The 16863-nt window shown below is 42.1% G+C and overlaps 1 protein-coding gene across 3 annotated transcripts in view; it reads right to left on the bottom strand.

Annotated features, from left to right (window-relative positions):
• LOC149838189 (protein TIC 40, chloroplastic-like) overlaps positions 1-16253 on the bottom strand; it is a 42709-nt gene extending 26456 nt beyond the window's left edge. For all 3 annotated transcript variants that reach the window (XR_016431944.1, XM_090006439.1, XM_090006441.1), the window contains exons 1-8: positions 15935-16253; positions 13779-13890; positions 13606-13663; positions 13486-13503; positions 12914-13214; positions 2669-2763; positions 2510-2570; positions 2167-2245 (exon numbers count right to left, since the gene is read on the bottom strand). Coding sequence is in view for 2 of the 3 variants with exons in the window: in XM_090006439.1 (XP_089862565.1) it covers positions 2167-2245; positions 2510-2570; positions 2669-2763; positions 12914-13214; positions 13486-13503; positions 13606-13663; positions 13779-13890; positions 15935-16160 (950 nt within the window). In the remaining variant the exon portion in view is untranslated. The remainder of the gene's footprint in view (positions 1-2166; positions 2246-2509; positions 2571-2668; positions 2764-12913; positions 13215-13485; positions 13504-13605; positions 13664-13778; positions 13891-15934) is intronic.
• Between the last annotated feature and the right edge of the window lie 610 nt (positions 16254-16863).

Here is a 16863-nt window from a genome sequence, read left to right as displayed (position 1 = left end):
TTCCTAAAATGGCCAATCATATATGCTAGCTTGTTTTAAAAGTTTTAATTCCCTCTCTAACAAATCCATAAATATAAAATAGGGATATATGTGCATATTGAAAGTTTACAGAATGCCCAATATCAACATAAATAAGCAATTTTCTCATGTATGAAAACTATGCAGGAAATATATTAATGGCACAACTATAAAAAGACTACTAATATTTGAATCTTTACAATGCTTGTTCACATAACAAATGGATGATGAAACCTAAATGTGACTTCCCATAGGCACATTTGACCCTCCATATATAGTGAGAATCATTTCTTTAAAATATTTTGCTAGAATAAGTTGATAGCACAGGGTGAACAGTAGTTCGAACAACATGGCAATTTTATTCTATGGATTTAAATGATTTTTTATCTTTAAATGATTTTTATTTTCTTTTTTATACAAAATCTGGGGGTAACCCTTGTTAAAATATATATACTTATATATTTTGAAACTGTAATTTGAAACTCAAAAAACAAATTTCAAACATCCCAGAACTCGCCCGAGTCAGGCCGAGTTTGCCTTGCCGGGTTGACTCGCTGGAGGGCCGAGCCGAGTCAGCCGAGTCAACGAGTTGACTTGGCGAGTTTTAAAACACTGGTTGAGACCAGAGTTACCGGAAGCGCCTAGGTAAGTGGGAAAGCACGCTTCCCTGAAGCGCGCTTTGGAAGCGTGAAACATCGCACTTCCGAAACGCGCGGGGAAGCGCGCTTCCCCTTCGCTTCCCCCATTTTTTCATTTTTTGTATTTTTTATTTATTTTTTTGCTTCCCCCTCGCTTTCGGTTCGCTTCCGAGACGATTCCTGGTTCGCTCCTAAGTGGTCCCACGCTTCCCGTTTCCTAAAATTTTGAAAGTGCCTCGCTTCCCGCTTCCCGCTCCCGCTTCCTCAACTGGCAACCATGGTTGAGACAACATCGGATGCGCAAGAAAAAATTTGAGAGAGCTGGACAGGACAGGATGCACTATCTTGTCCATGTGTGTCCCTATTAATATAGTAACCTCAGCACCACCTATCCCTGTGGTGAGAAGAATTGCTATTAACGACTCCTACCAGACATGCATACACAATGTAAAGATTGGACTTTTAGAAGCCATCGAAGAAGAACTATTTTGAAACTTTCTCATGTTCATCCCAATTCCCAATAGCCTAAATAGGAACTAACCAATGTTGTCAGACTAGGAAGGAGAAGCGAGAAGCGATGCATTTTAAAATATATAGGAAGCGGAAAGCGAGAAATAAAAAAAACAATATAAGAATTGAATGGGAATCAAAGTGGAATGCAAATAAAAACTAAAATAAAAGTGACTATTCTTAAATTTCATGATTTTTTAGTGTAAGAATTAAATTTTTAACAAAATCTAAAAAAGATAACTAACAATTTAGAGAAAGCACATGGAAGTGAGTGTGAACTGTGGGGAAACACATAAAAAACATGAAAAGTAGAGTGAGTAAACATATAAGAAAAATAAATGAAGCATGTGAAAAGCATAGGAAAAGTGTGGGAGAATCAAGATTCTCAAAGTTTCAGAAGCGAGGAGTATCGTGCTTTCGGAAAGCGGGCTTCCCACCTATCTAAGAAGCTTCCGGTAACTCTGGAACTAACACCAATTTTCACCCCCTAGAAAAATTCAAGTTGCCTAATATTGTGATAGTTCCTTGGAAGAAGTCAATTACTATTTCAATTGAACAATTTCATATGAACTTAAATTTAGTCTAAATATAATTGCAACTATCATGCTTTTAAAGGCCTGAAAAAGAACAAGCCACAACCAAAGAATTACAGAAAAGGAGAATGAAAATTTTTCATTTGATTGAATATAAATTGTTGAGTATAAGTTCAAACTCATCTGCAGTGATTTGTTATTCGCATTTTAGCATGAAATATTTAACTATGCTCTCTGAGAACATTCATCTTGAGAAGAATTCATTTAATACTAGCTGGCAATTTGGCAGGTTCAGTAGTTTACATGTGCAAGCCGCTGGTTAAAATCACGTCATCCAATGAAACATGTTTATGCAAGATCATCCAAATGAACGAGGCCTAGAGGCTGCATCACTATTCAGTCTCATATTTGGAAAGAGAAAAAAAATGAAAGAAGCAAGAGAACATAAGATGCCGAAATTGTCTTACGGATAAACCATCTTTTGCACTGTTGGATCTTCCATCATTTTTTCCAAGGCCTCCACTGACAAGCCAGAGACTGATTTTCCTGTTTGACGAAAATGCAAAACCAAATGTAAAAGATATCAATAATCCAATAGAAGATGGAAAGGGAGACACGGAGAAGAAATGGAACAGTTGTTGCAGACACCAATGCACATGAACATGTTCATGAATGTGCACCTCACAGATTATTCACATTTTGACTGCTGCAAAATGTTTGAAAGAAGTTCTACATAAGCCTATTTCTCACTCAGGAGAAGACTGCTTATCCATAAAAGATAACTCGGTCACAGAAAGCACAATTACTTACGTGTGGCATGCGAACGATCTTGTACTGCACCTTGCCAAGGGAGAGACCCATTTGAAGGAACCTTCAAAAAATAATTGCACAGTTTTCTATTGAGCACATAATCTCTTTGACACATGAAAGCCCCACAATTGGTCAAAAAGCTAAAAATACTAAACTCACTGGTTCAGCATAATGAATCTCCTTTGCTGACTTATCATCACTTGATTGGAGAGGCTGTCTCTGTATCAATTCTTCAGTGGAGACATCTACAAACTCTGCACATAAAGAGTATTCAGAAATTCCACATGAAGAGTTAGAAATTTCCTCAACAACATTCTTAATAAGATCAAACATCAGCATAAACTAGCACTCAGATCCCATTCATACATAAAAGGACCAAATATGTCCTATTGCATGAGGTTCAAGCCTGAAACTAAGAATGCTACCACATAGAACTGTTTGTTGGTACCCTTAATGAGAACAGGGAAACATTCACAAAATGAATGTTTACAGAAAAGGCACAAAGAGGCCACTTGTTCAAGTTCACTTGAAAAGTACAAAACCTTGTCTGGCGGTAAAATTGAAAAGGAAACAACAGCGACTGATGTTGACAACTCAAAACTTGAAAGCATATTGCAGCAATCACAATCAGAACAAAAAATTTATAAAGTGTAAGAAACAATGTTACATCATACTTCAAAACAACTGAATACAATAGATGGATGCCACTATAAGGGTAATAGAAGTCCCAAAAAATCAACTTTTTTTTAAAGGAATAAAAAAAATTGAATGAAAACAATCAACCAATGACCAAAGCCCAATACATAATAGAGTCACCAAATTACAAGGAAGATATCAGAGGGTCACAGATCCTATTCTATTTGGACCTATCCCAAGATAAGTTGGTGCCTAACCATTTTTTGGTAACACAAACCACAACATCTTTCTGAATACAATTAGTGCAACCAGGTTTTGAAGTCCTTGAAAGATCCTGTCTTTCCTTTCCACCATGTGAACCACCATGCAGATGATAGCCACCATTTCCATATGAACTTCCATCTCCTTGAGGTTCTCAATGGAATTGGTACCCACAGTAATGTTAAATTACGTACTTTATATGTAATATATATATATATATATATCCTTTGTAATACCCATTAGGGGTAAATCTGTCTTTTTTACTCATTCACGCACATATGTATTTTTCCCTTTTTTTCCTTCCTTTTCTTTTCTTCTTTTTCCTTTTCTTTTCTTTTTCTTTTCTTTTCTTTTTTCTTATTGAAAGGGCCCACCATATGGGACGTTGGAGCTTCCAACGGTCATATTTATGACCGTTGGAAGGGCTCCAACGTCCCATATGGAGCCCTTCCAATGGCTTCTTTTGTCTATAGATAAAGGGGTTTTAACCCTTGTAATCTAAGCTTCTTTGAAACCATTCTAGAGTGAAATATATTTATTTCTTCTCACTTTGTGTGTTTACCACTTTAGTGGTTTATTGTATTTTCGCCCATTAGTGGCTACTTTGTTATGTGTGTATGCGTTTGCGTGGCTCGTGGAGATATCACATCCCTTCCTTAGCACTTCATTTCAAGTAACACATGAATACATGAGGAAAGTGAGAGGAAAATGATATACCTGGATAGGCCAGCTGAAAGAGAGAGTGAAAATAAGGGCAGGACCGAAGGTGATGCATGGTTGTCTTGCCATCAGCTTTACAAATTAAGCAAATGTTGGCTAATTGGGACCTTTCTTCTGTGGATTGTCTTTCGCAAAAATTTTCCCAATGAAGTGAGCCAAGCAAGTATCTTAGCTCCAGGGGAGGGTCAAAACTCCATATGGTTCCACACAGAAAAAGCTCCACCTCAGGTGGAAAGAATGCACAATGAAAAGAGCGAACAGAAAAGGCCCCAATTCTCTCACCTCTCCATCCAACTGAGTTGTTCTCTTGATTGAGTATGCACACAGACCACTTGTTGATCAAGCACATCCAATCCTCAAATTCATTGTCCTTGAAACACCTTTAAAGAAGACCTTGTCAATTGTATAAAGCATAAACCAATCTTATTCAGTCCGCTAGCATCTATTCATCTTTATGTTCTTATTAATAGCAAGGCTGTAAATTTAGGAAATCTATCCCCTAACATCTGTTCACCCAGCCATCTATCTCTCCAAAACAGCAAGTGGCAGCCACTTCCCAGATTCATGTCCAGCAAAGCAATAAAGACCAGAAATACCCTTCCAAATAGGTGATCCATGCTTCTGAGCATTCAAAATATTCCAGTTCCAGGGTTGGTCATTGATGTTATATTTTGCCTCCAAGAGTCTAGTCCAAGGCCTTTCTTTTATACATAAGACCCACCGCCACCAATTTGAAAAGTGAACTTTTTGAATAACCCAAAGAAGTTTTTCCTTTTATAAGGACAAGCAGCCTCACACCTACTATCAAAATGGGACTCACAAAAAACAAAAATGTAAATTACTATATTTAATGAGTAGAATGATTCATATTTCTAGCCAACCTCCTACAATGTCATATTAATAGTATCTATTTTAAAAAAATATATAAATATGCAATAAAAATAGTTTGGGATTATATTCTAAATATGTATTATGTATGTAAATTATTTACATCATATTACTCATTAATGTTGTACTTTTTTACTTTTGATGAAGCATTTTTTAATTTTTTTCAATTTGCCCAGTTTTTCCAGATACAACTCCAAGAAAATCAAAATTTTAAAATACCCTGAGATATCCCTTTGCCACGAATATCCTGAACACAAAATTTGTGACAACACATTAAACTTTTGTGTTAAAAAATTTAAATCTAAATGACACGCCCATTAAACTCAAAAACATGAAACATTTAAAAAAAGAAAGGCTGGATACCCCCATAAGCAGAAGTTCAACAAGTTTCAACATGCCATATCCATCATGGATATGCCCAACATCACCACATAATGCAAAACAGTACCCTAAATGAAAATTGATACGGGGATTCAACAGAAATCAGCAGGGCAGTAGCTATCCTCGAAATCAGTCTGAGCACAAGAGGACACAGGCTAAAGATCAAATCATATTTCCAATCACTAAAGAAACAAATAACAAATGCTCCCCCTAGCATTTGCATTTTTTCACCTCCAGACTTTTTACCAGAATATAGATGCTTTTCCAGCCATTCAATGTCTTCTAGGATAACTTCTTGTGGATATTACCTTCTTCATTCGGAGTAGGCAGCTATGACTGAGAAAAGTTGACCATGAAACTAGCTAATTGTGAGAACCAAACACAAGAAATGGTTTATGACCTAACCAAACTAACTGATGCAGGGCAGGACCCGATTGGACCCATAGTGCCGCCCGATCTACCACAAAGGACAGATGAGCTGCCTCGCGTGTATGATCCACTTGCAGGGACAGAGCCACGACGCAGGGAGGTACCCCTGCGCACCTACTCCAGGCGTGGTGGAGTTCGCACGACCCAGAACCAGCAGCAGATGGAAGATCACCCGGATCGCGGGTCGGATCCAATTCTGGACCCACGACCCGGGTCCACTAATTAGCCTTTAAAAGGCTCACGCCTAGGGTTGCGTGGGCAGAGAATTTGGAAAAAGGGCTCAGCCGTCACTTTCTTTCAGCATTCTTGCTTTCCTCATTTATTATTTTGCATTCTGATTCTTTTCCTTTCAGTTCTTTACTGTTGATTGCTTTCCCATTGATTATTGAACCTTATTAAGATTAATAAAGAGTTGGAGCCACACCGATTCACGGTGGGCTGCTGTTTTTTTCACTCCTCCTCCACTTGGACTGCATCAAAGTGGTATCAGAGCCTGCGTTCCACCTTCATCAGCGGTATGGCTCTTGAGGCTGGAACCGATCCGGTACAAGGCGAAGCGCGTGAGGAGGCGAGCAGCGAAGATCCAATGTTGCGTGTCATGGAGGTGTTGACGAAGATACAGGAGAATATGCTGCACATGAGTCGGGATGTCGCCGGCCTATCGAAAAGGCTGGATGGGATGGATAATTGTATGGCGGCATTCGAGTCGCGCAAGGGGTCGCGCACAGTACCAGATGCAGGCTTCGCTGAGGGTGCGTCTGCAAATTTTCCCCAGGTTGCCGAGTCGTCTCAGCCGACGCCCCTACAACAAGAACCTACCGCTGCCTTCCCAGCAGTTCCAGCGTCCATGCCTGGCCCAGACATTCTTCAACAGCACCAGGGGATCTCGGCGAACAGCGATTCCCTGGTAAGAGTGTCTCATTCCCGGCAACGAGTAATTGCGTCTGTATCGCAGGTGGACCCGAACTTGTAGGGCCCCAGCAGTATGTTGGGTCCACCTGCGGGCCAGAGTTCGTGGTCAGGCGTAACACCGATTGCACAGAAGGTCAGCCCGAGCCTGCAGGGTCCCAGCGTTGCGCTGGGTCCACCTGCAGGCCCGGGATCGTGGCAGGGTTTCACGCGGGCTGCGTCGCAGGGGGAGTTGAGTCGACAGGGGCCCAGCGTCACGCTGGACCCTGCTGCTGGCCCGGTCTTATCAGCCCGGCTTGGGAGGGACTTACCTTTCTCCCCCGACCCCACACGGGGAGGCTCTGTAGTCGCATCCCTACGAGCTGGAGTTGGCGAACCCTTGTTGATTGGGCCAGACCCAAGAGGAATCAATACAGTTTTTTATGCAACAGGACCCAGGCCTGTTTCGCTGGGACCAACCATTGGGTCTCAGGGAACGGGTTTGGGTCTAGACACCCCTTACCCAGCCTACCTAGTTGGTTCTGGTCCGAGGGCAGCCCCGAACCAGAACCAACCCATTAATTCCGACCCTCAAAACATACCCCATGCTGACCATAACCCATATCGGACCCGGACGGAGCTCCAGTTTGGATTTGAGACGGGTCAAAACCAAACCCATAATCTTATGGATCGGGGATCGAGTTCAAACCAAGCCTATTATCCCCACAACGCGAACCCCGATCCAGCTCACCCCTATCTGGGTCCGACGAGTAGTGTAGGAATGGGCCCGATCCATATCCCATCGGGCGAGTCAACCCATCCATACCCACCAAGCCCCATACCCATACCCATACCCAAACCCAAACCCAAACCCAAACCCACCTGTTTACCCAACCCTGGCCCAGAACCCAACACAACATCCGACCCAACACCATACTCCTAACCCACAGCCATATTATACCAATTCTACCCGCCAGGAACCCGAACCCTCCCCCCTACCTTGGACTTCCCGTCATTCCAGTACCACAATACATGCCACAAGTGGTGCCCGTCGACGGGCAAACCAGACCGAGACAATGTCAGCAGGAACCGGCGCGCCCTGACCGCCGACCCCCCATCGGGCGAGTTCGGCAGCACCAGCATTCCGGTGAGCAATACCGTACTACGAACAATGAAACAGTATGGGACGACGACATTTTCTGGAACGAGCATTCTGCAGGAATGGTGGAGCCGCGACAACAGAGAGCACCAGAACACTCCTCCACTTATGGCGTGAAACTGGATCTTTCGGAGTTTGCGGGGCGATTCGACGCGGAGCAGTTTTTCGATTGGTCTTATGCAGTGCAGTTCTTCTTCCACTACCACACCGTCGTTGAACATCGTCGTGTCTCGCTAGCGTCTACGCGATTGAGAGGCCTAGCACAGACATGGTGGGTGGAGCTACAACGATCGAGGGAGCGGCAGGGATTAGAGCGCGTACAGTCGTGGGAGGAAATGCAAAGACTGATGCAGTCAAAGTTCGTGCCTTCGGATCACGCCGAGCAAGCCTACAAGGAATACCTGACCCTGCGCCAAGGTTCCCGAATTGTAGCAGAGTACACCGCGGAGTTCCATCGTCTTTCCCTGCGTGTGCAGATTGAGAAAACATCTCGTCAGCAGGTCACGAGGTACATTTTGGGTCTCCGTCCTGCTATATTTGATGATTTTAGTTGTGTCACAGTTGAGACATTAGATCAGGCCAGCAGTTACGCCATGAACATCGAGGACAAGCTGAAGAGGAGACAAGAATATAGGACATCCCGTAGTGAACCCACCAGTCGACCTAAGTCGGGTTTCCCAACCAGGGGAGCAAGCTCCCCTAGTGACTCAAAGCCTAGAGCAGACCTTAGCAAAATTGACCAGTCAGGCCCAGCTTTTAACACCCGGTCCAAAGCCAAACCTAGTGAGTAGACCCTTCGTTGTTTTAGATGTCAAGAGTTAGGGCATGTCGCGTCCAAGTGTCCCACCGTGAGCAAGAACACCCATCTTGTTGAAGGAATTGTAGAGTCTACATCCACAAGTGAGAGTGATAGTGATGACAAGTCATTAGTTGAAGACGAGGATGAAAGGGGAGTTATAGAGTTCGACGGTAACGTCAAAAGCTTGTTGTCCATCCGTCATGTGTTGACCACACCCCGAGAATCGACCCCATCAAAGTGGTTAAGGAATAACATCTTCAGGACCTGGTGCAACTGTGAGGGTCACGCTTGTGATGTCATCATTGACACCGGAGCATGTGAGAACATGGCGTCTGAGAGTGTGGTGTCTACCTTGAAACTCAACACCGATAAGTTGTCCCAACCCTATAAAATGGCCTGGTTCAAGAAAGGAAACGAGGTTCCCATCACTCAGCGATGTCTAGTCCGGTTTTCCATGGGAGAACACTACCACGATGAGGTGTGGTGTGATGTAGCCCCTATGCACGCGTGTCACATTCTTTTGGGACGTCTCTGGCAGTTTGATCGCCAGACAACTCATGATGGCCGCAATAACACATACTCTTTTATCTTTAAAGGCCATAAGATAGTCCTACCTATCAAGGAGACTGACTTTCTCACCGTGGACAAACCTGAGCGCGTCCCCCGTCTCGTAGGCCTCTCGTACCGGCTTTTCCTGAACCATTGTCAGGAAGATGGTTATTGTTATGCCCTAGTGGCAAAGCCAGTGACGAGCTCGTCAGTGTCCATTCCCGCGGACGTTACCCCTCTTCTAGAGGAGTTCCGCGACATTATGCCGGATGACCTACCTGATGGATTACCTTCGACAAGGGTAGTTCAACATGACATTGACTTTGTGCCAGGGTCGAGTCTACCCAACCATACCGCATATCGCATGAACCCCTCTGAGCACACTGAATTATTAAGACAGGTTCAAGAATTACTGAAAAAAGGTTTCATTCGCGAGAGTGTTAGCCCTTGTGTCGTACCCGCCTTACTCACTCCTAAGAAAGATGGGTCCATGCGCATGTGTGTCGATAGTCGTGCGATCAATCGCATCACAGTCAAATATCGTTTTCCCATTCCCCATTTGGATGATATGTTTGATATGTTATCTGGTGCCTCCATTTTCTCTAAAATAGATCTAAAAAGCGGGTATCACCAGATCCGTATACGCGAAGGGGATGAGTGGAAAACGGCATTCAAGACACGCGATGGATTGTACGAGTGGTTAGTCATGCCGTTTGGGTTATCTAATGCCCCAAGTACCTTCATGAACATGATGACCCAAGTCTTGCGTCTGTGTATTGGGAAGTTTGTTGTTGTCTACTTTGACGACATTTTGATCTATAGTTCATCATTGCCCGATCATTTGAGTCACCTCCGTCAAGTCTTAAGTATTTTGAGGAAGGAAAATTTGTATGCCAATGCAAAAAAGTGTGAGTTTATGACATCCAGTGTTGTGTTCTTAGGTTTTATTGTGTCAGTTGATGACGTCAAGGCCGACCCCACCAAAGTCCGCGCGATTGTCGATTGGCCTACCCCAAAGACTATAGGAGAGATCCGTAGCTTCCACGGGTTAGCCTCTTTTTACCGACGTTTCGTGCGAAATTTTAGTACCCTCATGGCCCCCATCACGGAATGCCTAAAAGGTACTAGTTTTCATTAGACGCCCGCGGCTGGAAAAGCCTTTACGCTCATCAAAGAAAAAATGACCAGTGCTCCTGTCTTAGCTCTCCCTGATTTTAGTGCAGTCTTTGAGGTTGAGTGTGATGCCTCCAAAGTAGGGATTGGCGTTGTCCTGAGTCAGAATCGTAGACCCGTTGTCTTCTTTAGTGAGAAGCTGACTCAGGCCAGGTGCCAATACTCCACTTACGATGTTGAGTTTTATGCCGTGGTACAAGCCCTTCGTTATTGGAGACATTATCTCATTTATAAGGAATTTGTCTTGTACACGGACCATGAGGCCTTGAAGTATCTGAATAGTCAAAGGAAGTTGAGTGCTCGTCATGCCAAGTAGGTCAGCTTCTTGCAAGAGTACACCTTTTCGCTTCGCCATCAATCTGGTACCCTGAACAAGGTGGCTGACGCTCTTAGTAGAAAGAACAGCCTTCTGATGACTATGTCAGTGCAGGTCATTGGTTTCGAACAATGCAAGGAATTATACCCCACGGACCCTGATTTTCACAAAGTCTGGGAAGGGTACATTTCTTCAGATCACCCTCGACCCCCGTTTTTGTATTCATAATGGTTACCTCTTCCGTGGGAACAAATTGTGTGTGCCCGATTTCTCCCTTAGGCTCCAGTTGATTTCTGAATTACATGAAGGAGGGTTAGTCGGGCATTTCGGGCATGATAAGACGTTCGCTCTCTTAGATGAACGATACTTTTGGCCCAAAATGCGCAAAGATGTTGTTAAGTTCATCCAAGGGTGTCATGTGTGTCAAGTGTCCAAGGGTCATCGTCAGAATAGTGGTTTGTACACTCCGTTACCCATTCCTGAACGGTTGTGGGAGCACGTATCCATGGATTTTATCGTGGGCCTTCCCCGAACACCACGTCGTGTTGATTCAATTTTAGTAGTTGTTGACCGGTTCTCCAAAATGGCTATCTTTGTCCCGTGTAAGCGAACCACCGATGCCTCTTTAGTCGCCTCTTATTATTTCAAGGGCGTTGCCCGTTTCCATGGCCTACCCCACACAATCACTTCTGATCGTGACACGCGTTTTATGAGTCACTTTTGGAAAACGTTATGGGCCTTGTTAAAGACCAAGCTTCAATTCAGTAGTACGTATCACCCCCAGACCGATGGCCAAACCGAAGTTGTGAATCGCACCTTAGGAAATTTGTTACGGAGCCTAGTGGGGGAAAATGTCAAAACTTGGGATCTCGTATTGCCCCAAGCCGAGTTCGCATATAACAACTCCATTAATCGTTCTACTGGTAAATCTCCGTTCCAAGTTGTGTATGGTCGGTCACCCACCCATGTCGTTGACCTAGCCCCTGTGTCAGATCTCTCAGCTCCAGCTCTGGATGCCTTTGATGTCATCGAATATATGCGTGACATTCACAGACAAGTCTGTGCCTATAGCAAACTTGTTGAAAGCTACGAGGCCTACAAAGCTTTCGTAGATCAGGGTCATCGTGATGTCCACTTCCAGGTCGGTCAACTCGTCTGGGTGTATGTGCGTCCAGAGCGTTTTCCTGTCGGCACCTATAGCAAATTAAGTCCTAAGAAGTATGGCCCTTTTAGGATCCTTCAGCGGTTGGGTTCGAATGCCTACCTCCTTGAGTTGCCCGATGATTGGCATATTTCCCTTATTTTCAACGTGGTTGATCTATATACTTACTGTGGCAACAACAAGTCGTCAGAGCCGACTTCTTCCCAACCAGGGGAGAATGATGCAGGGCAGGACCCGATTGGACCCATAGTGCCGCCCGATCTACCACAAAGGACAGATGAGCTGCCTCGCGTGTATGATCCACTTGCAGGGACGGAGCCACGACGCAGGGAGGTACCCCTGCGCACCTACTCCAGGCGTGGTGGAGTTCGCACGACCCAGAACCAGCAGCAGATGGAAGATCACCCGGATCGCAGGTCGGATCCAATTCTGGACCCGCGACCCAGGTCCACTAATTAGCCTTTAAAAGGCTCATGCCTAGGGTTGCGTGGGCAGAGAATTTGGAAAAAAGGCTCAGCCGTCACTTTCTTTCAGCATTCTTGCTTTCCTCATTTATTATTTTGCATTTTGTTTCTTTTCCTTTCAGTTCTTTACTGTTGATTGCTTTCCCATTGATTATTGAACCTTATTAAGATTAATAAAGAGTTGGAGCCACACCGATTCACGGTGGGCTGCTGTTTTTTTCACTCCTCCTCCACTTGGACTGCATCACTAACTATGTTGTTTTTTGCTCAAACACACAAATGCAAGCTATAGGCCTCCTGGATGCTTAATGTTAGCTTTTAAACATGCATGGAATTCAGATTCAAGAATAAATTATTGGCACCAGACCTAGATAAAATTAGAACCAGCAATATCTTCTCATTAACATTCAACTTCTGAACAGTGCATGGTGAAGGTGGAAAAAATGAAACCAAGTTAGACAATAAATTCATCTCCATGATTGGACATATCATAAATTAGATAATGGGACAAAAATAAAGCTTGAATTAGTGCATGTAAAAAAAATATAATTTGTACCTAACAATAGTTTAAAGACATACCATATCTTTTGGGTTCCTTCCTTGCATCTGACTGCGCTTTAACCTCTTCAGCAGGTGGTGCTTCCACATTAGTTGCTGTGACATCTACAGTTGCTGCAGGTTCTGCTGTAACCATGGTAGGTGACAAGACAGATGCAGGTGAGGGGGTTGAAGCAGATGGAGTTGTTGCTGTTGGGAAAGGAAATGGTGGAGATGAAGAGAAAGCAGCATTGCCGAATGGGCTGGCGGCATTGTTGAATGGGCTGTTTTGTGATGCCATTTGGCCCATCACGGTCTTGAAAGCTTGCTGCATTGCATAGTTCTGAAGAAAAAAAATTATTGGTGACAGAAAAGAAAAAAGAGAACACAGAAGTGTCCTTTATGTGCACACAGATAAAGAATGCCCTCATTTGCATCCTATGTCACGTAAAGAGAAAACAGGCATAGCCTGTCTATATTCTTGACAAAAGGATATGAATATCCTTAAACAGATCAGCAACTACAACTATAACCAAAACAATAGAGAGCTTAACTATAGTAGTTTCTACAAACACTTGACTAAAACTAAATTGGTAAATGGAAAAGAGACCCACCTTTAATTTTGTCGCTACCTGCAAAAAGTAATTGTTTCCAAATCAGAGACAGGCATGGTTATAAAAAGAGAAGCTATAATAACTATGATTAAGTAAACAGAATTTTTTACTATTCCTCACCCAAGAGAATGATGCTGACAGTGCTACACCAACTCCAACCCAAAAGAGGGGTGATCCTCTAGTAACACAATATTAGAAAAATCTAAATTGTGAATGACATATTTGGGCAATGTTACAGGATACATAAAAGAACTAGAATTTGATTTAATCACTACTGAAAGGAAATACCATACAGCTGAGATGGTGGAGGTGGTGTCGGATACTGTGGGTTAACACCAACAGAAGTTGTCTCTTTACCACTACTAGAAGATGAAATGCTACCGAAAACCTCCAACTTGTGATTATCTAGCATTACAGCATTCACCATAATTCAATAAGCATTAGATATACAGTTCAGTGCAGGGAAGCACATAAAGAACAAGAAGAAATTATGCAGTTACACTTAGGAAAGTGATGTTGAGTGCCTTGTGACCAAGAAGATAGTTTCAGATATGGTACACTAAAGGATCAGAGACACATCTTAATTCTCCGAGAAGGTTCATTTTATAAACTTCGAGTGCACCACAAGCCCATCCCATCTTCTCAAAGTCGAAAAAGAAAAAAAAATGCAAGAGAATAAAACAAAGTGCTCCACCAATAAAACATTAAGCTCAAACATTTCTAAAACTGCAACTAAAGGAAGCATTTGGAATGCAAGTTATTGTTTTTTTAACCTCAAAGAACAGCCACCTGATACCCATCTACAATATATTATACAATGATCATATCTTAGCCTATCAGGATCTTTCAGCACCTATCAACCCCCAACTGATAACCACACCCCTTTTGACTATTTCCCAAGCTAATGTTTTAATAAAGCTTAATTATGAAGCAAATAGACCTCATCATATGATATGTTATCTTCCAATTGATCGATGGTAACACTGATCCAGCCTCTCCCTAAGTAGTCTACTCCTTGGGGCAAAGAATTTTATGCACACCTTTTCCGGTTCGTCCACACCACCGTGTATTCTCATCTTTCCTTGCATACAAGTAGTTGATCAGACCATAGGCACAAAAATCGCTGATAGTTTGAAAATAACTTGATATTTACAAGAAAAAAGGACAGCCAATATTGAAGGATATATATTGCAATAATTTAAAATAATCTTACTTTATATACTTAAAAATGCATTTTCCTATTTTTTGTTTATTTCAGTCTTAAAAACTTTTTTCTAATTGTTTCTTTTATATTTTTATAAAAAATACTGTTAAAATAAATTATTCCTTATCCTTTTGATTTTTTCTATATATTTTTAAAATTTTAAAGCATCCAAGATTTTCCTCACTTTTGGGGGAAAAAATCCCGTGAAAACCTTGCTGAGAAAGTAGCTTGAATGATAGTTGTGACTATGAGTTAGACAACCCAAACATGGACAAAATATGTGATATCCTAGTGTTATGTTGTTCTCTTCAATTTCAAGTGTTGTGTGCATGAATCATTCTAAACAACAGAGAAAATTTGAATGTTGCATGTACAACCCCTAGTTACCAAAGAAGTGGGTCCCAGAAGTGATGTGCGAAGTGTGAAGCAAGAAACAAGTGATGCCTTATTGATGAAGCATGAAGTGTTAAGCAAGACAGAAGCGACAATAGGAGCAACTTAAATGTTTTTGACTTAGATGCAAGTAAGAAGCAACATTAAAAAAGTAGATAAAACATGTGTTTACACTTAGTTGCATCTTCTAAGCCTTTTGCTCCAAAATATGTCTATATTTGTAGGTTTTATAATAAAAGCATAATTTTGCAAAAAAATAGTATAATCCTTCCAAAATGGAAAGTACATTTTCAATATCCACGATGTTTGGTTTCACGCTGAAAAGAGCAGGATTTTCATTCTTTGGAATCTTTGCAAGTGAGCTCCTCATAAACTTTCCAAAGCATGAAACAAGTGTATTCTTTTATGCTTCCAAAGCAAGCTTCCGAGGTTTCTAGAAGCTTTCCGTAGTTCCATTCCAAGGAGACAATGTTCCGACAAGGGTCAAATTTTTACCGTCCCAAAAACATTACTTGTAAACAACTTGTAGTAGCAGCAGCAGTAGTATTAATAATAACAACAACAACAACGAAGCACAACAATTTCCCAAACTGATGAGAAATCTGAATTACCTAAAAGAAGCCTACTTCCGAACAAGCAGATAGCGACCGCCCAAAAAACAAAAACATAAAATCAGACGATAGAGGAACAACGAAAGAACTAATAGAGTAGCAATCTCTCATATCAGGGAATCAAACGTGAATTTCCCGGAAATTCTCAGCAAATTTTTAGTAAAACAATGTAAAAGAAAAGCAGCAACCCAACGTATGGAAACGAGAAAAATCAACAGAACAGTAAAAAAAGGCAACTCACCATTCTTGCGGGAATTCCAAGAGGAACTGCGATTCCCGCTTCCCGGACCATCCGCGGAGGCGAGAATCGAGCGGCGAGCGGGATTCTCCCGTCTCTTCCCGTTGATGGAAAGGGAGTAGGGTCGCTGGGGAAGGAAGGGCGAGTATGGTGATCGGAAAACCCCGTTTTTAGGGTTTAGGGAAGAGATGAGAGGGAGATTTGAGTAAGATAGGGCAAAACCTTCCATTTATAGTAAGAATAATCGACAGAAGCAGAGAGAGAGAGAGTACGCAGAGAGGAGGGGAAGGAGGAAATAAAATCCTTTTTTCTAAATATAATTTTAAGGATATGCGTCCACAGAGATGATTAAAATAAGATATTTTCTCGAAAATACCCTTTTCGTTGTCCTGATATTGCAAACTAGGGACTCAACTGGGTCGGGTTCAGTCTCTTGTACGGATCCCATATATTGTTTTGGGATATGGATATTAAAATTAGAATCTGGATGTGTTTTTTTGTCCCCATTTCAACTTTCAAATGCACTTCAATGGATCTGTTGCATATTTGGATTTAGATTCAAAGTTGCTCCTTAAATATCAGATTTTGGATTCGAATCAAACACAATCTGTCTTATATCTGATATGTTTTATTTTTAACATGGTTCGGATTCAGATTGGATATGTGACCGAATCTGAATCCGTTTAGTTGGATTCGGCAGCACAAGCAGTACCAGATTTATAATTGGATCTGGGTTCAGTATTGTGTTTTACATTCAATTATGAATTTGAATCTTAATTGAATGATATATCCAAATCTAAATACATGCAAATGCCATATCCGGTTAGCCTTTCAAAAAAAATGCCATATTGAGTTAGTTGTTTAAGTCAGTCAGATCCAAATTCAATTTTTAGCTTTTTCTATCAAGATCCAAATCCAAACCCAATATGTAA

This window comes from Nuphar pumila, chromosome 5 (assembly GCF_984573655.1).
Source record: "Nuphar pumila chromosome 5, dmNupPumi1.hap1.1, whole genome shotgun sequence".
Taxonomy (NCBI): Eukaryota; Viridiplantae; Streptophyta; class Magnoliopsida; order Nymphaeales; family Nymphaeaceae; genus Nuphar; species Nuphar pumila.
Note: the sequence above shows the minus strand (reverse complement) of the source record. Positions and strands in the feature narration are given on the sequence as shown.